A 21,666-nucleotide genomic window follows, 5' to 3' on the forward strand; every position below is an offset into this window, starting at 1 on the left:
CTAAGATGATCAGTAATACTCTTTATTTTTATAAAATTTTATGATAATTAATTATCAAAATTGAAGATTTTTTGAATAGGTTTTGTGAGTGAGTGTAAACCAACCCAACTTTTTAGAGAATCACTAAGACATGATTTTAAGATGATTAGTATAATATGTTTTTTTATTTTTTTATAAATTTTATGTTGATTAATTATCAAAATTTTAAAAAAAATAATTTAATTTTGAATGTAAAAGTATGCGAACATTTTCTTCCAAGTAAATAAAAAAGACACCCTTAGGTAAAAGCGAATATGGAGAGAGCATCAAACCAATAGTGAGGATAAAATATCCTAGTTCAATTAAATTTAAAAATCAATATAAATTATAAGAATTATGAAATAATGGATGTCACGATTGAATGCTTTCAATCAATATTCAAAGCTAGCCACCAAGTTCCAAGATCAAATATTCCATCTTTATAGCTTACATTTGCCCAAACCAAAAAAATTATAATTTAGAAAAAAGAAAAAGTTGCTTGACGTGGTGCCCATCTTAACGTAAAAAACTAATCGAGACCCATTGAGTCGTAACAATCTAGCTGGGCCTCCACATCTGTTGAGCTTGATACGAGGCCCATTTTAATCTACACATAGCGCTTACTTTGTTGCTCAATTGTTCCATGATGGCAAGTCAATTTGATTCTTGTGCTGTCTACCTTTGCCACTGAGGTGAGGCCATTGACAAATCTCGAGGATCCTCAACTTCAACCATGGTAGTGCAAAGCCAATGTAAATCGTCTCAAATGCAGCAGGCACGTTCTTCGTTTCAACTATCAAGCTGAACTCAAACCGTGTGGTTTATGGCATTAACAAGAAACCTGCAGAGAGAAAAGAGACCGAAGAGCACACTAATAAAACTTGCTGCGTTGCACAAGCCAAACAAGGAATCATCCAATACTTGTACCAATCCATACCATCCGATATCATCCAAAACGAAACAAAAAAGGAAAAAAAGAAACAAATTCCTGATCCATATGATCGATCACATGATCCAATATCATTCATTTGTCAGACCAGAAAATATCATCAATTATACACAAGATTAGTACTACCATTCCATCTTTGGAGACAATTGTTATGAGCAACAAGTATATGAAAAAAATGGAACCCTCGTTTGATGATTTGTACTCAATAATAAATACTGAAAAATTACAAAATGAATACTGATGACACTCGGTCTCATCAAGGATAACACAAGGGTAGGCTTTAATTAGTCTGGTCGCAGGTTTTTGCAAGACGACTCTGATTGAACTGTGAAGTCGATTGTTGTGAACGTTTATAAATAAATAACAATCACATAGCAGTCAAAAATGTCTTATACAATCAGCATCAACCATGTATAAATAATAAAGAAGGCTGCTAACACCGCACAAAACAGGTTTAAAAACATTACCACTAGAACAGTTGTATCAATCTGTGCCTATATTTACTCTTAAAGCAGTAAATCAACTGTAGATGTATTATCTCCATCCTTGGTTGTACTAAAACATATGAATGGAAATGCACAGGCCACCATTTAAGGAATCCAACTAGGAAGCAAAAACCTCGACTTTGAAAACTAATAAGACCTACAAAAAAGATCATTTTTGAGGAAGGCAAGGAAGAGATGGAAAATGACAAGACAAATAAACTTGTTTCATATAACATATTCATCCTACTCATCACTGTCCAACTCATGGCACTTGCTAATATGATTTTTAATTGCTTCACCAAGAAGCTCCTTCATCGCATGCAGACATCGAGGTGGTGCATGGCAAGGATTCATAGCCCAACCCAATATGAGCGGCCATTGCTGTTATGAACTGGTGAAGTAGTGGGAGAAGTAACACACCACTCGTACCAGACCTGCATCATGGAGGTGATGAAAATGAGGCGGTAATATCAAAAAAAGAAAAGAATATTCAGCGATGACCAAACTAAACAACTGAAGCATGGGAACCTTTGAAGCACTTGAGCATCGCCAGAAGTGGACTTCTAAAGGAGATCCTGTAGGTACAAAGAGAGGTGTCCGCAGAGGAAAGAAGATTGGGAACCTGATTGATACACGTGGTGGGAGGGTACTATTAGCAGTTCTATAAAGCACAAGGGGTTGATGAGATCACAATGAGGTAGTACCAGCTAAACATGTTTGGTGTTGCAGTGGATGGTTCAATGCCAAGATGTACATCTTTATAAAGTGTTGCATCAAAATAACCAGCAAAACCTATCCAAAACCAACCATGACAGAAATGAAAGCAGACTTGGATATGATCCCTCTAAATGTCAAAACTTCATGAGTAAAGATGTCATAAACCAGTCAACAGCATACCATGCACCACAGCCGATCCGCTGTCCGAAGGTATCTCAAAACATAACTTTTTATATCTTTCATTGCTTTTCTTAGAGTATTCTGGATGTGTAAATGTGAACACCTGATCAAGAAGAAGTAACAAATAAGGTTAAAAAGGACCAAGAGGAATGAACATAACCCCGAAGACCAAGCTAAGCACCACAATTTAAGAGCCACAGCTACCAAAAGACAGGCAATAAAAAGATTAGCTAGTTGATTTATGGAATAATGCATCTGCTAATCCAAAATAAAAAAAAAGAAACACAAAAATGAGGCAGATTCTCACAGGCTGAGATGGAGCAAGCCTTGCTACACGGTGCAGTTTTACAACATATGCAGTTTCGAAATGTGCAAGATCCTTATGTGACTTCACCTGCACAAATAAATCTGTGTCAGCATTAAACGACATTAAAAGGAGGATGGTTTGAGTTTTCTAATGACATACATCATTATATAACTTTGTTGCTGTCACAGGTTGAATAAAGCTTGTATATCTGGAGACGTCACCAACAATCTAATAATTTCTTCTATGATAAATGCAATACCAACATAATTAAAACCAAGAACCACTGGGTTCAATAAGAAAGAACTCACGATGACGGAATAGAAATCCCATCTGCCTTTAAAAACGTCTGTGCTCCATCAAGACATTCAGGTGAGAGTTCATTATCACCAAATGATCCCAGCAGCTCACTCACCTAGCACAAGATGATTGTAACACTTCTACAACAAGTATTTCAAAACATGGCACCAAAAAGTGGTAGTTCCTAACCAAGATATCAGCTTTTTCTGGGGCATTCCAGCAACGCATATCACTTGAAATTATAGTAACTATGTCTTCCCATCCTTCCAATTTAACCAAACTCTGTCACAGAACAAGAGAGTCAATCGTGAGTTGCTGACTAGTACATTGTGTACCAATGTAAACATTGTCAGCAGTGTCTTAAAATGAAACCCACTTTAGACCGAAAGCCAAATATTGTAGTACTTCTAGCAGTTTAATAAATTCCACTGAGATACAATTATATTCACTAAATAGTATCCACATTCTGGTGAACTTTTAGGGAATAAGAGACCAGAAACTACAACCATTGGGTAAATTATTTCATGATGCAAGAGAATATGAATGAATCTTTACAGCCTATTTAGATTGAGCAAATTGGCGAGAAGAACGGTAGAAACAAATTTTCTCATGAGGTAATAAAATAATAGTCATAGGAGAAAATTTTAAAATCAGTCATTTTCTCTTCGCTCATATTCTTCTCTTGCACTTTCTTTTAGTAATTACCAAACATAGTGCTTATCCCAACAACTGTCCGGAGAAAAAATGAGCCATGCCATCCAGCCTCCATTCAGTTCCCTTTTATTACTATGACAATCCAATAATAACTAGCATCAAGAGACAATAAAACATGATAACCGTCCAAGATTAAAAACCAACTCACATGAAGTGTAATGACGGCATTGGGATTTTTCTCTACAGCATAAACTTTTAGTTTCCGACCTGTTTCTTCTGCTGCCTGTAGTATAATCACTTTGATACATAAGACATCTAGAGACTCTGTAAGAAAGACAAAACGAAAAACAGCATAACAGTTGCAGAATGAAGTTGAAGCATTAAGTTTATCCGGCCTATATAAATCCATGATGAGATAAAGGGCAGTTTTGAGTAAAGCAAGTTTTCTGGCATGTTTAACAATAAAACTTACTAAAATGTAATTAGTAATTACTATTATAGTAACAACTTATAGAATGAAGTAGACAATGCATGCCCTTAAGGATCAATTCCTAATATTTTTTAACTGAAATGGTGAGACAGATATAACAAGGAGCCACAAGGACCCAGCCATCTATAGTTGTTGGCTATATCGATCCTTCCCCTCATTGAGCTTCGACTTGAGCTATAATGCAATATCACAGGTCAAACCACGAGGCAACAAATTTGTTATTATTTCTGATAAAGGTAATAGAATACCTCTACCCTGGTTCTACCTCTAATCTTAATCCTAATTGACATGCTTTCCTATACATATATAGGTCTTCTTAAAACATGTCCAAACCAATTGAGAAGTCATACTTCATTGTATCCTTGATAAAAACTGCCCTTATTTATTCATAAATTACAAGATTCTTTAATCTTATTTCCTAGGAAACTCATATATCCATTTCAAGATTGCATTTATTTTTCATGGAATACTTTCTCCTTGGAAAAATCCTTTTCCACCATTTTCCTTTGCAATCAATAAGGGAAAAAGTGTGAAATAAAAATTCTGCAATGAGAGATCAGAGTAAAAAAGACAGATCTGAACTTTGAACAAAAAAATCCCAACTGCAGGTATCACAAATCTAATTGTGTATTCTGAAAATTCCAAGGTAGGAAGCTTCATCACCACTTAATTTGATAAGAACACTTCTATATGGTAAGAATTAGACCAAATAGTTGTACTATGCAGATGTAAAAATGTCTGGAGTTGATGAGAAGCATAAACAAGACCAGAAAATATTCACCAAAGAAATAACCTAAAAGACCATTTTAAATATAACCTGTCCAAGATGGCCTAAAGGAACCAAACGAGAAGTTACTGGCCAACAAGAATCCAGAGAAGGGATTACTTAACAGAAAATGACCAAAATATAAGTTCCTTTAAGTGGCAAGCCCAAAGAAGATCTCATACATCATCAAATATTCACTATAGGCAAGTTGTCATTATTTCAAACTATTACAAGTCTTACAACATGATATACACAGTCGAATGCAGTTCTGGTAATATGTCCTGCATCCTTGGATGGTTTTGTATATTCACCGGTGGTTTCTATACTTAAAAGAATGGAAAAAACTATTGGTGGGTGCACATGTGAACCCACGTTTTAAAGAGGACGCTCATCAAACATGGTGGTCTTATAGCCATCTGACAGATTTCTTCCTTTAAGATACCATTTGAAGAGCAAGTTTTCTGGCATGTTTAACAATAAAACTTACTAAAATGTAATTAGTAATTACTATTATAGTAACAACTTATAGAATGAAGTAGACAATGCATGCCCTTAAGGATCAATTCCTAATATTTTTTAACTGAAATGGTGGGACAGATATAACAAGGAGCCACAAGGACCCAGCCATCTATAGTTGTTGGCTATATCGATCCTTTCCCCTCATTGAGCTTCGACTTGAGCTATAATGCAATATCACAGGTCAAACTACGAGGCAACAAATTTGTTATTATTTCTGATAAAGGTAATAGAATACCTCTACCCTGGTTCTACCTCTAATCTTAATCCTAATTGACATGCTTTCCTATACATATATAGGTCTTCTTAAAACATGTCCAAACCAATTGAGAAGTCATACTTCATTGTATCCTTGATAAAAACTGCCCTTATTTATTCATAAATTACAAGATTCTTTAATCTTATTTCCTAGGAAACTCATATATCCATTTCAAGATTGCATTTATTTTTCATGGAATACTTTCTCCTTGGAAAAATCCTTTTCCACCATTTTCCTTTGCAATCAATAAGGGAAAAAGTGTGCAATAAAAATTCTGCAATGAGAGATCAGAGTAAAATAGACAAATCTGAACTTTGAACAAAAAAATCCCAACTGCAGGTATCACAAATCTAATTGTGTATTCTGAAAATTCCAAGGTAGGAAGCTTCATCACCACTTAATTTGATAAGAACACTTCTATATGGTAAGAATTAGACCAAATAGTTGTACTATGCAGATGTAAAAATGTCTGGAGTTGATGAGAAGCATAAACAAGACCAGAAAATATTCACCAAAGAAATAACCTAAAAGACCATTTTAAATATAACCTATCCAAGATGGCCTAAAGGAACCAAACGAGAAGTTACTGGCCAACAATAATCCAGAGAAGGGATTACTTAACAGAAAATGACCAAAATATAAGTTCCTTTAAGTGGCAAGCCCAAAGAAGATCTCATATATCATCAAATATTCACTATAGGCAAGTTGTCATTATTTCAAACTATTACAAGTCTTACAACATGATATACACAGTCGAATGCAGTTCTGGTAATATGTCCTGCTTCCTAGGGTGGTTCTGTATATTCACCGGTGAATTCTCTACTTAAAAGAATGGAAAAAACTATTGGTGGGTGCATGTGTGAACCCACGTTTTAAAGAGGACGCTCATCAAACATGGTGGTCTTATAGCCATCTGACAGATTTCTTCCTTTAAGATACCATTTGAAGAGCAAGTTTTCTGGCATGTTTAACAATAAAACTTACTAAAATGTAATTAGTAATTACTATTATAGTAACAACTTATAGAATGAAGTAGACAATGCATGCCCTTAAGGATCAATTCCTAATATTTTTTAACTGAAATGGTGGGACAGATATAACAAGGAGCCACAAGGACCCAGCCATCTATAGTTGTTGGCTATATCGATCCTTTCCCCTCATTGAGCTTCGACTTGAGCTATAATGCAATATCACAGGTCAAACTACGAGGCAACAAATTTGTTATTATTTCTGATAAAGGTAATAGAATACCTCTACCCTGGTTCTACCTCTAATCTTAATCCTAATTGACATGCTTTCCTATACATATATAGGTCTTCTTAAATCATGTCCAAACCAATTGAGAAGTCATACTTCATTGTATCCTTGATAAAAACTGCCCTTATTTATTCATAAATTACAAGATTCTTTAATCTTATTTCCTAGGAAACTCATATATCCATTTCAAGATTGCATTTATTTTTCATGGAATACTTTCTCCTTGGAAAAATCCTTTTCCACCATTTTCCTTTGCAATCAATAAGGGAAAAAGTGTGCAATAAAAATTCTGCAATGAGAGATCAGAGTAAAAAAGACAAATCTGAACTTTGAACAAAAAAATCCCAACTGCAGGTATCACAAATCTAATTGTGTATTCTGAAAATTCCAAGGTAGGAAGCTTCATCACCACTTAATTTGATAAGAACACTTCTATATGGTAAGAATTAGACCAAATAGTTGTACTATGCAGATGTAAAAATGTCTGGAGTTGATGAGAAGCATAAACAAGACCAGAAAATATTCGCCAAAGAAATAACCTAAAAGACCATTTTAAATATAACCTGTCCAAGATGGCCTAAAGGAACCAAACGAGAAGTTACTGGCCAACAATAATCCAGAGAAGGGATTACTTAACAGAAAATGACCAAAATATAAGTTCCTTTAAGTGGCAAGCCCAAAGAAGATCTCATATATCATCAAATATTCACTATAGGCAAGTTGTCATTATTTCAAACTATTACAAGTCTTACAACATGATATACACAGTCGAATGCAGTTCTGGTAATATGTCCTGCTTCCTAGGGTGGTTTTGTATATTCACCGGTGGTTTCTCTACTTAAAAGAATGGAAAAAACTATTGGTGGGTGCATGTGTGAACCCACGTTTTAAAGAGGACGCTCATCAAACATGGTGGTCTTATAGCCATCTGACAGATTTCTTCCTTTAAGATACCATTTGAAGAGGATTTTTTTCGAGCCAAATTCTTCTCAAATGTGAAAGTCATGTTGAGGCAAAAGAAACTACCTGCAAAGATGCTCTTACAAGTGGTCCTCTTCCAGCTCCCACAACCATTAGTACCTTGTGTAGATGAAAATAAATGTTGGTCATTTTAGAATAAAGATAACAGAATGCATCATAATACAATAAAATTATCTATTTAACATGTCGAAACACCACACACCTAAAGGAAAATTCAAGACAGATGTGAATTAAATCTCACCATTATTTTTGTTGATGCGTTCTCATCAGGGACCCTGTCAATCAAAGCTTTGCAAACTGCTCTTTGGTACTGTAACATATAACACAACTAAGCCCCATACTTGAGCTAAACTAAAAAGATGAGCTAATATAGCAAAATAACTATACATACAGGATACACTGGGTAATTCTTTTTAGCCAATAAAATGTCATAAAGATTAACTAGAAATTTCACTCACTTGAACATGCGTTTATCATCAATTTTTAATAAAGTGAAGCTGATAATTAGCAATACATAGTAAACCTCATACATAAACTGGTAGCAATTTGTAACAAGTATTACCAAGTGTTAGTGAAATATATCGTCATACAGGATCATATAGTCATATCCAAGAAGTGCTGTACCAGAAATTCAGATGCTCTTATTGCATCCACAAAATAGATAATGATATGGGAAACAAACCTGACTATATTTAACTATATCTTTTTCAAATGTCTCATAAGTTTGAGCCTCCAGATTATCCATAAGAGGCTGTAACAAAATAGAGCTATGACCATTAAGATTTTCATTGACAGGAGCTAATCAATAACTGATTGATGAATATGGCAAATAAAATTTACCTGCAATGGAGACTGCAGAAAGTCCCTATAGCCAAGCTGTAAGAAGACTTAAATAAGTTGAATAATGACAGGAGCAGTAATAAAATACTACATCAAAATCCTGATAGTAATTACAACCTCAAAACGTTCTTGCTCAGGAAGAGGATCCATCCGTTGGTATAAGTATGCAATATAATCCAGGTAAGGCCTCAATGCATGCCGAGTAGGCATAACTAATGAAAGAAGGTGGCTTTTTAAGGGAGATTGATCAAAATGCACGCTACGTTAGGTGCAAATAAGCATGCAAATGAATGAAAAAAATAAAAGACAACTTCAAACACTATGCAGCTCCAATGATTCATGACAAAATTTCTAACCTTCAAGATGACTATCATCATCATTAGCAGGCAAAGCTTTGATGCTTTCACCAGAGATGTTGTGAAGCAAGCCTCCAGAAATTACTATCTACAATAAAAACATTGAGTGAGGAGGATTTGTAGGATGAGCAAAACCAACTTTGCATCTATTAAGCTCACTTACTACATATCATACTAGAAAAAAGTAACACAAAAATATCAGTGATTGGAGAATATTTACAGCCAACATGGAAAACACAGGCTGATAATTACAAAAACACTTCCAATATAAGACATAGGAAAATCTCTTTTATGTTAATTAATGGATAAACAACAAACATAAATCATTAGAAAAACTCACCTGAACAGAATGATTGAAGAACTCCGTTATTAACTTCTGATGTCGTTTTGAAAGACAAGGGTATCCTCTTGCATTGGTTAAGAAGGACTATTAAAACAAGAATATAAACTAATGAGAATTTCAAATACAAACAAAACAATCAATTTAGGGGTACATTCCAAATTTAGCCTTCAAATCTGAGAAAATGTACATTGGTATAAATGACAGCTGCTCTAACTGGTTCTCCAAACCACCGTCCAATGGAGTTATTCGATGGCAGAGAACTCCTGATTCATGTTTTCCAACTTAGAATCCAACTTTGAGAACCAAAATGTACTTCAGGTAAATTACTGTGGCTACCAAAAATATGGTAAAGGAACAAAAAAAACATGATCATTCTCACTTACAAAATGTCAAGAACTACACATAGTTGACTGTGATGCTCACATAGCAGCCGAAAAGAGTTCCACCACTCCCATGAATCAAACATTCTTCCGCCCTGCAGAAATCAGTGGGTGATAACCATAGCTTATGAAAGGAAGATTTCCAATGAGAAGATCAGACATGACACTGGAAGCAATATAGGCAAATCAGTTCTTAGAACAATGTTGTGATTTTAGTGACCAAAACTAAAGACTGGCTCAATTAGCTGTAATTACTAAGCTTTATGCATCATTAATAGGTTTCATCTTAACAAAAACAATTATTTAGAGTAAAAAGATAGCTGTAAATTGATCAACCATGAAGTAGTCAACAAGTAACCAGACAAGGTATCCACAATTGCACTTACTGAAAAGTCAGAGTTTGCATTTGCAGAACCATCATCCATGGGTTCAGACTTCTCCAATGGTACCCTAAGCCACAACTTATAAAAGAAAGAGCACAATAAGAAATATAAAATAGACAAATTTTGGTACAGACTATAAGAATTATAAAAGAGTGCAACACTGCATTGTCATGCAAATAAGAGATTTAGCTGTGGGAAGATACCTGCATGTTATTTGTACTTTGCAAGATTTGATTTACACATTTTGCATAATTACCACAAGAAGCTCTCCTAGGAGGGGGTAAAATGCAAGCCTGCAATACATATTTGGAAGTATATTATCATTTTAATGCTAGAGGCATGTAGAGGAGAGAACAAGTTATCTCAAGTATCAGCAACAACAACTAATGACCAATGTCCTAATTCACAACATTCAGCTTTATATAAGGCAACGCTGGCAGTTAAATTAAATGCAATCAACTGCTTTTTTTTATGTTTTTAGTAAAGTCCTCTTAGATCTACCTCTATCTCCCCTAGACCCATTGATTCTGATCAACTCACTTCATCCATCCATTGCATCTATGTATCTCCTATTGAAAATTAAAATCCCATCTTAAATGGTTTTACCAAGGATTGCAATTTTGCTAGGACTAGTCTGTATCAAACAATATTTACCAGTTTGAATGTGAACTGGTACATGGACTACCCCCATTTCGGGCAGTCCAGTCCAGTCCATTTTCTCTAGAAAGAACCTTCAATTATGGCTCACAATTTCACAAATCGCGAGCCCTCTTCTCCATATGTGTAGAGCTCGCTATCGTCTAATGCCGCCCACTGCACACCACCAACCTCTTTTCTAGGTATGCTTCTTCCCCTTCCTCTGCCGCCTACTCCTATTCCTTCCTCTTCCTCCTTCCTCCTCCACGCCTCGTCTTCTTCCTCCTCCATGCTTCCTCTTCTTCCATCCTCTTTTCTCCTTCATCTCCGGTACATATCGGTATACCGACACAATACACCAATACTGGCGGTCCAGACAGTCCAGCTTGGGACCTACCCAGTATGAGATAGCATGCCTTAGGTTTTACCTTATTCTATCCTCCATCAAGGATACATCTAACTGTTCAAAACATTATCAAGGATTCCATGTAGCAAACTTCATCTTTGACTATCTTAAGGACAGATAGTATCTATCTCACATGAATCTCTAAGAAAATAGATACATCACTGTTATGGATGATTAGATAAGGATATCTGGCATGGGTGCTAGGCAAAAAGTCATGCATAAATAGGCATGCACCAAGATCCAAATATATAAGAAGAAAGAGAAGGCAAACGACTGTCACAAACTCTTCTACCATCACAATAGTAACCCATAACAGGATATGAATACAGAAGACTTGCAAGAGTATAAACCTGCAAGGATAGATGTGAAGCCCATGCAATTTCTTGCTTCAATGTAATTTCTGAGTCTAATCGAACTTTTTCATCGTCCGAATCTAAGTCAATCCATGAGCTAATTTTACCTAGACAAAAAGTTAAAACACTTCTGTCAACCAATAAACAACATCCCTGCAGGCTAACAGGCAAGCAAAATAACATAATTTATTAACCTGTAACAAGATTAGCAAGTGACAGAGAATATGTAACACATGATCATTTAATTTTAGCTTATTAAGTTTTGGAAGCACAAATATCTATAGATTTGATAATCATGATAATCTAGTGGTCCTTCAAGTACATAATTTGAACCAAACCATACATTGATTTGTAGCCTTTTTTGTCACTTACAACTTGGTTAGCAATGGTGCGAATGTGTAGAGAAAAAAAAACCAGTTGCTTTTTTTCAGTCTCTTTTCAAGACTCAGTAGGTATCGGCGTACCAAGACTCGGTACAATGATATGGTTTCAGTTCTTACCCTGATTGGTACATCACAAATACACGAAATTGTGAACCTTGATTTGTGCAACATGCGATGAAATGTATCAGTATAAGAACCGAACCAGGAACAACTAAGTGACAAACAAGTTGGTCATAGACTGAATTTTTCAAACAACATACTGTTATGAGTTTGTGATTATATAACTTGGAGTGACATTATAATAATGACCAAGTTTGTGTGCTGAACAGTGAAATCTCCATTTGTGTATACATGAAAGCTTGACCATTTAACAGAACAAACAGCTTCTTGAAATTGGAAATTAAAATCACACGCTGTTACTAAAATGATGTTTTTAAATCTAAAGCACTATATTATGGGCAGAAGTTTGGGACCATTAACCCAATTATCCAACTTTAGAGACATAATAATTTGCATATATATAAATAGAAATGCTTGATATGGGTAAAATTATCCGATAAAGTAAACTCCAAACTACTTTTTCATATACTATGGGAAAGGATTGTCACAAATTAAATAAGAATATAGCCTTGTTCATGAATTAATTCTAAACTACAACACATCAGAAATAAGTTCATAGACATCATTTCTTCATCTTTGAAGTTCTTTTACTTATTTACCACTTCAATCCTTTAAAATACCACAATTCCAGCACAAGTTTCAAAAATTATGCCGAATACCAAAAAATTCTCAATTTTTTCATGTATATCATTCTATATATTTCCTCCCAATTTTTTGATATAATCGTTGTTGATGAGCCTGTTACCTGACCACCTGTGATCTTCCCAGCTTCTTATTCTCCTCACATCCTAGTTTCACATTCCCACCTTTCTATCACGGACAAAGTTCTAAACGAGATATTTGATGTAATACTTATATATGTCCGTGTCTTTTGGTTTGTTCATGCTTTGCACAGTATTTAGAGGGACGATCGAAGGCTTAAAAGCCTCATTTTAGTTGGGTTTGGTGGCCTTCTTAGGCTTGTAAATAAAGGTTGTGTCATGTGGACACTTGTGAGAGATATCCGGTCTGTAGTGGATCATTTTGACCCTTTGTTGTGCAACCGTTCAGAGCTTGTAAAGTCTATTTATAATTTGCATTGTCTATTAAGTGTTTTCGGAAATGTTTGCTTGTGGATCCCGAGTGAGGCATTTTCTCTAACCTGTTTTCTCTTTTGTAGGTCCTAAAGGACCATGGGAGGCTTCGAGGAGGCTGACCTTTGCGGACGAACACGCAAGGGTGCCACACGACTTAAGCAAAACCAACTAAGTTCGTGACGGATGGTATCAGAACGGGACAAACACTCATAGAAACACTTGGCATGCAAACGTGGGGGACCTAGCGGGACTGCGTTAAGGGCAGTCAGCACACGCGCGATCGTTTGGGGGAAAACGAGCATGGAGATATAGGGAAAAGGAGTCGTTCGGAGGAGCGGGCATCTGAGATTGGCATTCAAAGGAATGGTCAACCCTTCGCGCAAGAGGCACAACGAGAACAAGCAAGCTTGGAAGAATGCGGAGCGCATAAAGGTTGGGATGGCTGAGTTTGAGCTACGACTCAACGTTGACAACTATACTTGATGGTGCTCAAGGCAAGCGAGACACTTGGTAAAGGATGAGACCATGCAAGGTGAAATGAGTTGCTCAGCGACCGAAAGAGTTGTGCAAAGCTCACAGAGGTGAGGGGAATTGCTAACTCGAAGAATTCGATACTCATGCAAGGGCTTGTATGCAGACGATGGAATGTTCGTGGCCATCCTAAGGCGACCGAAACTCGACACCATGGAGCATTGAAACTTTCTCTTCGGCATGTGAAGGATACGTCCTTAGGAGGCTGAAGTGTGCAGCGAGTTCAGCATGTTGCTAGGCCTTGAGTGGTGCAGTGGGGGCTGTATTGACGTGGAGTCGCAATCTAGCAAGTGTGTTTGCAAGAGGCAAAACAATGCGCAGTTTGTTTAGCAAATCGGAGTAGTCAAAGGGGATGGTGGTCTCCAAAACGAAGAGAGATGTTGCTCCAACGGGATAGATATCCAGGAGAGATAAGTCCCGGCTCTCCAGAGGGAGAATCATGTGCAACAGACCGCACATGTTGAGGAGTACCTAAAAAAAAACAACTCCACGAAACACAATGGACCAAGCGAGCGGCGAGGAGTTGTCGCATGATCTCGCTTGAGAGAATGCATTGGTGGATACATTGCGAGATCAAGTGGGGGAGCGACCCAATGCAACACAAATGAAGGCACACTTAGAGTCAATATGGAGATCAGACTCAAGGAAGGGCTGAACCGTGGAATGATGGGCGCGAGAGCCACCATCAACTCAATGCAAAAACGAGGAGCGGAGCAAGTTGGGTGTAACTTGGCGAAGTACCCAAGACGCATGAAAAGAGCCGACATAGAAGATGGAACATAGCGTGAAGGCACAGAGCTTTCCTTGGATAGAGGTCAAGGACATGAACTCTTGCAGAGGCAAGAGCAGGATCATGTTGTTCCATGGGTCCTTCATGTTAATGGAGCGGACTCATCTTACATGGTGCCAAAGACAAAGGGAGCTTATGGGCACATGCACCTTATCTCAAAGAAGTATTTGATGGAGGAACTAAGGCGACTCAACTTGTGGAGGCGAAGTTGGGTTCAGAAGGCCTTGGCACGAGGCAAAAGGACGCGGAGGCAAGTACTCTTGAAGAATATATCACAGTGTTGCCATTCAAGTTGCCATGAAGGAAGCGGTGCACAGCAGAGATTGTGCTAGTAGGGGCAAAGGCCCAAGATCCAGACAATGGTGCACCATTTTCAACGAAGTCGGTAGACTTCGGGAGCTACTAGGCGACGGATTGTCCTAGAGCGGTGCTTCATCTAGGTGTGACCCAAGAGTGGGTGGCCGAAGGTCGATTGCCAAAGGAGCGAACAAAATCGAAGGTGGAAGAGACCCTACGATGTAATGGCGAAGGCCACACATGGAAGGATCACAATTCGAGTTCATCCCACTAGGATCAGAATGCAATGGAGATGTCACTAGGAGGCGACATAGTGCAGGATCGTGGTGGAACAATTCGTGGCAATGCGATATACAAGGATTGAAGGTCATAGTACCGCAGAGGCGGGTCTTCCGTGCGTGCATCGAATCTTGCATCAGATAAAAGCCTTAGTTATCAGCATATAAGGGCTGTGTTCCACCGAGGGAAAAGTTCGAATGCAAGTACCAGTGAGTCCCATGGGAGGGACTTGATCATGCAGAGGTATGATCGAAGCAGTTTGAGAGTTGGGCTGCTCCAGAGCCCATATTCGCTTAAGGAAGCCCGGCAAGTCAGAGGACAAGGTCGAGTAAGCGAACGTTGCTACCAAGGAAGCTAAGGAGAACAGAATTGGTGCAAACCCTATAACGTGATGGCAGAGGCCATGCATGGGAGTTGCAGTTTGTCTTTCCATCGACCAAAGGGAGCTGCTTGGAGAACACAAAGGTGTTGAAGCAGAGGGTCGAAAGGAAAAGCGAGGAAACGACGACGAGTCCAGAGGGACTTAACTACCCAAAATCAAGCATCAGTTAGAATGGAGGTAGACTCGGAGGAGTGCCACAGAGACATATCTACTTATCATGAAAAAAAATGGATGCAGATGCGAAGCGACGGATAATAGGGTCATGGGCATGACAACGCCATGGTACTGCAGAGGCGGGACATCCGTGAAAGTCATTGATCCCTTGCTTTCATGGAGGGAGAGCGCTTGGTCGTGAAAGGGGCTGAGGAGGTGGAGCATGCAGAGGCAAACTATAAGTACCGAGACAAGGTTGAAGGGCAGAGGCCAAGGAACTTCGTAAAACCGGTGTCAACGAGCTCCTCATCAAGATAGCCAAAAGTGAAGGACTTCGAGTCATGCAAGAGTGCACGACCAAGGAACGAAACAGGCAATACGCGATGTTGTACCTTTGCTACTCAGTGGAGTAGGCGACAGGGTTGATGAAGAAGACGGTACAATCCCAGAGGTGACCAAATCTATTAGAGAATTACTCCAAGTTGAGGTGAAAACTTCCTGCATTCCAGAAATTCGATGGCATTGAGAAGGTGAATCACAGTAGCTAACTCAATGCAAGGAGTGCAAACACTTCGAGTGCTTCAAAAGTGTGAGCAAAGAGTAGGCGAAGGTCAGTAACCAGCTCGATGCATGGAGTACAACCCTTGAGAAGGCGAGCGAAGCCAAGTAACCATTGCCTTCTCAAACTCTTAAGAGAATGGGCGAAACCGAGTACCTCAATTCTCTTATCTATCCAGCAAAGGAGCGTTGCATAGGTTCAAAGACCCTTCGAAGATAATAGAAGACAATAGTTATCAAATCCTCACCAATGATGATCAATGCTATTGAGAGTAAATTATCCGCTTTATTTCCCAACAGAATGTCAATCGAAAGCGGAAGTGATGCGAATCTACTTGGAAGTGACAACTAAATGAAAGAAGAGTCGATGGACATTTTGTGGAGGAATGACCCAAAACTTCGAAAGTTTGCGAGGTGATGCTCGTTAAAGTTCTAACAAGCATCCACCCAGTTCAAGCAGCATGTGGTATTTGAGAGACTGGCACATAGTAAGAATGATCTTTTCCTTCATCTGGATGATCCGAAGGAATCAACAAGGATCAACACAACTCAGCCAACCCCACACTAGAGTCAAAGTCATTGGCGAGTTGAAACAGCATAGCGAATCAAAAGTTCGACTACTCAACAACAGCAGCGAAGAGCAGCTGGGAGCCAAGAGGCGCATTGCAGCTAAAGCAGAAGATAGAAGATTCAGTAAAGGCGAGGAGTTGCAGTGTCGGCAAAAGGCTTCGACGAGGACGTCGAAGGAATAAGTGGGGGAGAATGTCACGGACAAAGTTCTAAACAGGATGTTTGATGTAATACTTATATATGTCCGTGTCTTTTGGTTTGTTCATGCTTTGCACAGCATGTAGAGGGATGGTCGAAGGCTTAAAAGCCCCATTTTAGTTAGGTTTGGTGGCCTTCTTAGGCTTGTAAATAAAGGTTATGTCATGTGGACACTTGTGAGAGGTATTTGGTCTGTAGTGGACCATTTTGACACTTTGTTATGCAACCGTTCAGAGCTTGTAAAGTCTATTTGTAATTTGCATTGTCTATAAAGTGTTTTCGGAAATGTTTGCATGTGAATCCCGAGTGAGGCATTTTCTCTAACCCGTTTTCTCTTTTGTAGGTCCTAAGGGACCATGGGAGGCTGACCTTTGCGGACGGACACGCAAGGGTACCACACGACTTAGCCAAAACCAGCTAAGTCCGTGACATTTCGGTGAAAATGTTTATTATATATACCGCTCGGTATATATATAAGGCGACGTCGCCTCCTTTTACTGCACGCATAGGGAGAAGAATCCGAGGTTTCCTTCTCCCCCCGCAAAAAAGGGCGATGAGGTGACATCGCCGCCTCGTCGCCTCGTTTCTTCTTCCCACGTGGGGAGAAGAAATGTCGCCTCGACAACACTCTGTTTCTTCTCCCCACGACGTCGTTGAGGCTTCTTCTCCTTGCGCAGATGAGCAAAAGTCACCGACGACGCTAAGGCCTCGTCACCTTAGACGAGGAGGCGACATCTCGTCTGTCGCGTCCATCGAGGGAGGGCGAGGACGGATCAGGACCGTCAAGGGAGAGTGGCATCGGATCTCCAGGTTCTCCCTTTTCTTCTCCCTCGGCTATCCCTTGGCTAATATCACCTGGTAGCGGGCAGCGACGGGTGAAATCGACTACCATCGATCAATTTAGGGTGGTAATGAGGCAGAAGCAGCCCCAATCGACTGTGTCGCTAGGTAGCGAGTGGTCCACATACCGGTCTAGTGGCGGGCCGATATGTACCACCCAGTACGGGCGATATTATTCGAAATTAAAAATCCTTGGTTTTAACCCACCCTTCAGAGAGGAGAAAGAAAAACATATGACAACTAAAAGACATTCACCTTTTTTTTACATGTGTACTTATAATGAATAAAACTAAAAGCCTGATTGTACTTATTATGAAAATTAATTGGCTTAGCCCACTCTTAAGAAGGGAAAACCTATGACAACTACAAGCCTGAAGGTACTTAGTCTGAAAATGAACAGCATAAACATCAAGATATACCCATGTAAACTGCACAGACACTGATTGCATACAAAGCTTACCAACAACATGACTGCTCCATTGTGAAGGGCTAAGAATTAAGTCAGATGCTGCAACAGGTAAAACCAAAGAACCACTTCCTCCATTACTCGTGGAACTAGGCCTATAACTAGGATCAATCTGCACCAAGCAGTCAACAAATAAGTATGAATCTGACCAATGACAAAGACAAAGATCAGTATCAACTAGATGGGATTATAAAAAATGTAAGCCTTTGAGATTAACAAACACAACATTAGAAATTGCATTTTCTCAGACTTCCTTGCTTAATGTGTTCCTTATAATTTCTAAGAAATATAGATCAGAAAGAGGCAGTTCTACAAGAGGTTCAGAGATAAGAGGGTCAAACAGATTTATACATGCAGATAAACATACAACTTGTATGATAAATATGTACACATCACGAACTACCTTGATGCATCAAATCCTTCACTATCAGCACAAGTTTCAAAATAGCATGTCATAAAGCAGCCAGATTATATGTTGCTGATAGTCCATTCAAAGAGATGATAAAATAGGTTATAGAAGAGATGAAAGACACCAAAGAAAAAGGTTGAAGCATATACCAGCTAGTTTTATGGTTGATTATAACTTTTATGTTCAGAATGCTACACGATAATACATTAATAGCTAGTATAAGCTAACCACTGATCAGTATAATTCTGTTAGAAGTGTTCTGACTACAATGTGACTCCTAGTAATAAATATACAATCATGAAAGAACGTCTGCCATACAAGATGATACTTTTCATACAGTGTTACGTTTACAGACACACAGATATGTAATGACCTTTGCAACTTCCTTTCTTTTGTTATGGCTCAAAAGCGGAAAATATCTTTTGGGTTGCCACTCCTTTACATCCACACAGTACTCAAAAGACTAAAAAGAATACATAAAGATGCTTGCTATTCAGAAGTGGAAATTCAGGATTTTCTTGAATGTCTGATTTATTATTCCATATGATCAGAAGCAGAGACAATAAAAATAATCTAGTGTAGATGCTTCAATGTGCATTACGGCACTGAAGTGTATTAGTTTTTTAATAGGCAATCTTCCGAAATAAGAGAGTGCAAGGGGCCATTAAGGATAACTAAAAAACTGCTCAAAACATAATCATACAAACAGCAGTAAAGGCATCTGACGAAGAGTCTCAATTCATACCACTCGAAGTTAAATACCATAATTTCAACATTGTTGGTGTGCTTATAAACCACTCACACAAACTCATAGACTGGTGTGCCTGACTTCTATTGGATTGGCTAATTGACAATAATTAAATCATTTTCTTGTCCACTGGTAGCTTTCAGCTACCATTACAAAGTCACGAATTATTTAGACCCAAGAAAAGAGCAGGAATATTGAATTTACGCAGAAAATCAAATCTAAGAATTTTTTTTTTAATCTAAGAATAATTCCTGCTCCTCATATAGCTTAAAGTAGAGCATCCAATCCTAATATGAGAACTCACTTGTCAACAACAAATAAGGATCAAAGAAAAGAGAAGGAAAACGTTACCAACCAGAGGAGCTACTATGAAGTCAAAACCACCAGAAAGGCTTTCAGTGAGGAGATGAGGCATATCATCATGGAATTCCGTCTCCACTCCACAATACCGTGACTCACTTTTGTCCCCTGGCCTCTGCCCAAGCGGCATTTTGGAAGCAAAGCAACCTAAATCCTCTGGGCGAGCAAAAATGTGCTCTCAAGAAAGAGCACAATAGAAAATAACCCTAAAGATACAGTCTTTCTAGAATGAATTGCGACTTGTACCCAGTCTACTAGAAGATGAGTGTAAAACAACAAAATAGCAATCTTTGGCTATTCCTGGTGTAAGGCTTCAAGCCTCCAAAGGGCAAAGGCAAGAGAAAAGACAGAAAAGAAAAAGGAGCCGTAAGGCAAAAGATCGACTCTCTACGGGTCAAATTCCAGGGACATCAGCTGCACAGATGATTACAGTTCACAATCCCAACAAAAGGAAAGGAATGGAGGAGCCACTGCAGAATCGCTAAGAAGAAGGCGCTGAGGAGCAACAGCGAGACGAGGATTGACGACCGAGTGACCAGCCGCTACCGTTTCCCTCCACAAACCCGACGACCGAGAGGGGGGACGGCGAAGCGGCGAGGAATAGGGTTTAAGCGGGGTTCCTACGCCACGGGCCGCTGTCGAGGGCTATATAAAGACCCCATTTACAATGAGCGGAATGAGGCCCCGAAACCGTTACACGCTTCCCGTTATAAAGCATCATCTTAACTGCTAGAACCCGATTGCAAATCGATCGGACTCGGATTCCATTTCCCGAGATCCGTACTACAAATGATTGCAAAGGAATCGGATTCGGATTCTAGGTCCCAAGAATTCGGTCCGAAACGCGGCGCGACGAACCTCTGCAGACTCGAGATAGAGCCCCGTGGTATCCAGCTCGACCAAATCCATAATGTTGAGATTCGGATTCACGTATCTCAAAGTTGGTCCAAATTTGGTCATTTGGATCAGATGCTGAATCGGATGGAACTAAGATCCGATCCATTTACAGCCCCCATGGCTATGGCATCTTTCATTGCAAATTCAATGTTCGGACATAAACCTTAAAAACAAAAATTCTCATCTTTTCTCTCACAAACTCGAAGAGTACCAAAGTTTTTTTTTGTTTTTTTTATCATATCTTGCTATCTTACCCACAGCTATAGACACATTAGGTTTTTATAAATAAATCTTAAATCATAAATGATTTTTTTTTCAACTTTAATTTTTAAATCATATTAAGACTCCTAAAATATTTATCAACCTAATCCTTAATATGTATAACTCAATTGGTTAGTCGTAAGTAAGGCAAATAGGTTTTTTTTTCCTCTCTCTCTTTTTCATTTCGGTATCGAAGCCTATGTATAACCCATTTAAATTGGATTCCAATACTTTTGGAAGTAATTTATGATACAAATTATGTTTGAATTGAGATAGTCATTCATCATGTTTGGATTTGAGATGACATTGAATAAAATTTTAATTTAGTATTTGAGCTTACTCGATCTCCTTAAACCGAGTTTTAAATATTCTTTAATCAAATTCCAGATAAATTTAGAAAGGAACGAAGTACCTACCAAAGCACCCATTCTCGTATGATATGATGGATTCTTGAAGAACAGCAGAAATGTCATCCGAGAGCTCTATTGGTCTCCCATCAAACAGCAGATGAGATGTCATCATCTTCTGCCACCATAACCTACACTCTGATAACATTTACATCAAAACATTAGAATCAAGAACTAGATTTATCTAACTTTAAGAGAAATATATTGAAAAGTTAAACCAAACGTAGCAGAAAACAACTGAACACAGGTTCGAAACAAAGAAAGAAAGAAGTTGTTCAAGTAGACAGTGGTTCAGAATTTATATTCAGAATATGTAAATTAATCAAACATGTGAAACAATATATATATATATATATATATATATAAGA

The 21,666-nt window shown here is 38.4% G+C and overlaps 1 protein-coding gene across 3 annotated transcripts; it reads right to left on the bottom strand.

Annotated features, from left to right (window-relative positions):
- Nucleotides 1–1,445: 1,445 nt before the first annotated feature.
- Nucleotides 1,446–20,341, bottom strand: LOC135595163 (protein arginine N-methyltransferase 5-like). Of its 3 annotated transcripts, XR_010480294.1 has the most exons (24): nucleotides 19,729–20,296; nucleotides 18,211–18,328; nucleotides 11,571–11,680; nucleotides 10,382–10,471; nucleotides 10,182–10,256; nucleotides 9,799–9,890; nucleotides 9,603–9,678; nucleotides 9,413–9,499; nucleotides 9,073–9,160; nucleotides 8,834–8,928; nucleotides 8,717–8,752; nucleotides 8,559–8,627; nucleotides 8,118–8,186; nucleotides 7,922–7,975; nucleotides 3,816–3,890; nucleotides 3,143–3,235; nucleotides 2,965–3,068; nucleotides 2,816–2,864; nucleotides 2,657–2,743; nucleotides 2,350–2,452; nucleotides 2,157–2,244; nucleotides 1,981–2,074; nucleotides 1,700–1,886; nucleotides 1,446–1,609 (listed from the first exon to the last, which is right to left on the bottom strand). XR_010480294.1 is itself a non-coding variant. In XM_065085721.1 (23 exons), exons 1-23 carry the CDS (start codon nucleotides 19,861–19,863, stop codon nucleotides 1,803–1,805), a joined length of 1,971 nt encoding a protein of 656 aa, XP_064941793.1. In that variant the 5' UTR covers nucleotides 19,864–20,341; the 3' UTR covers nucleotides 1,446–1,802. The 3 variants fall into 3 exon arrangements, 1 of the variants encoding a protein (XP_064941793.1); XM_065085721.1 differs by having other exon boundaries at nucleotides 1,446–1,886; nucleotides 19,729–20,341; XR_010480295.1 differs by lacking the exons at nucleotides 1,446–1,609; nucleotides 1,700–1,886; nucleotides 1,981–2,074; nucleotides 2,157–2,244; nucleotides 2,816–2,864 and having other exon boundaries at nucleotides 2,416–2,452; nucleotides 19,729–20,007.
- Between the last annotated feature and the right edge of the window lie 1,325 nt (nucleotides 20,342–21,666).

The sequence above is a fragment of the Musa acuminata genome, chromosome BXJ1-10 (assembly GCF_036884655.1).
Source record: "Musa acuminata AAA Group cultivar baxijiao chromosome BXJ1-10, Cavendish_Baxijiao_AAA, whole genome shotgun sequence".
In the NCBI taxonomy this organism is placed as follows: domain Eukaryota; kingdom Viridiplantae; phylum Streptophyta; class Magnoliopsida; order Zingiberales; family Musaceae; genus Musa; species Musa acuminata.

Bases quoted from the DNA above. Each gene is read 5' to 3' on its own strand.
- LOC135595163 (XM_065085721.1), bottom strand. From the start codon at position 19,863: ATGCCGCTTGGGCAGAGGCCAGGGGACAAAAGTGAGTCACGGTATTGT. The intron at 18,329-19,728 runs GTTGGTAACGTT...TGCTTGGTGCAG, and splicing joins ACTTCATAGTAGCTCCTCTG to ATTGATCCTAGTTATAGGCC. The intron at 10,472-11,570 runs GTTTATACTCTT...TATGTATTGCAG, and splicing joins CTTCACATCTATCCTTGCAG to GCTTGCATTTTACCCCCTCC.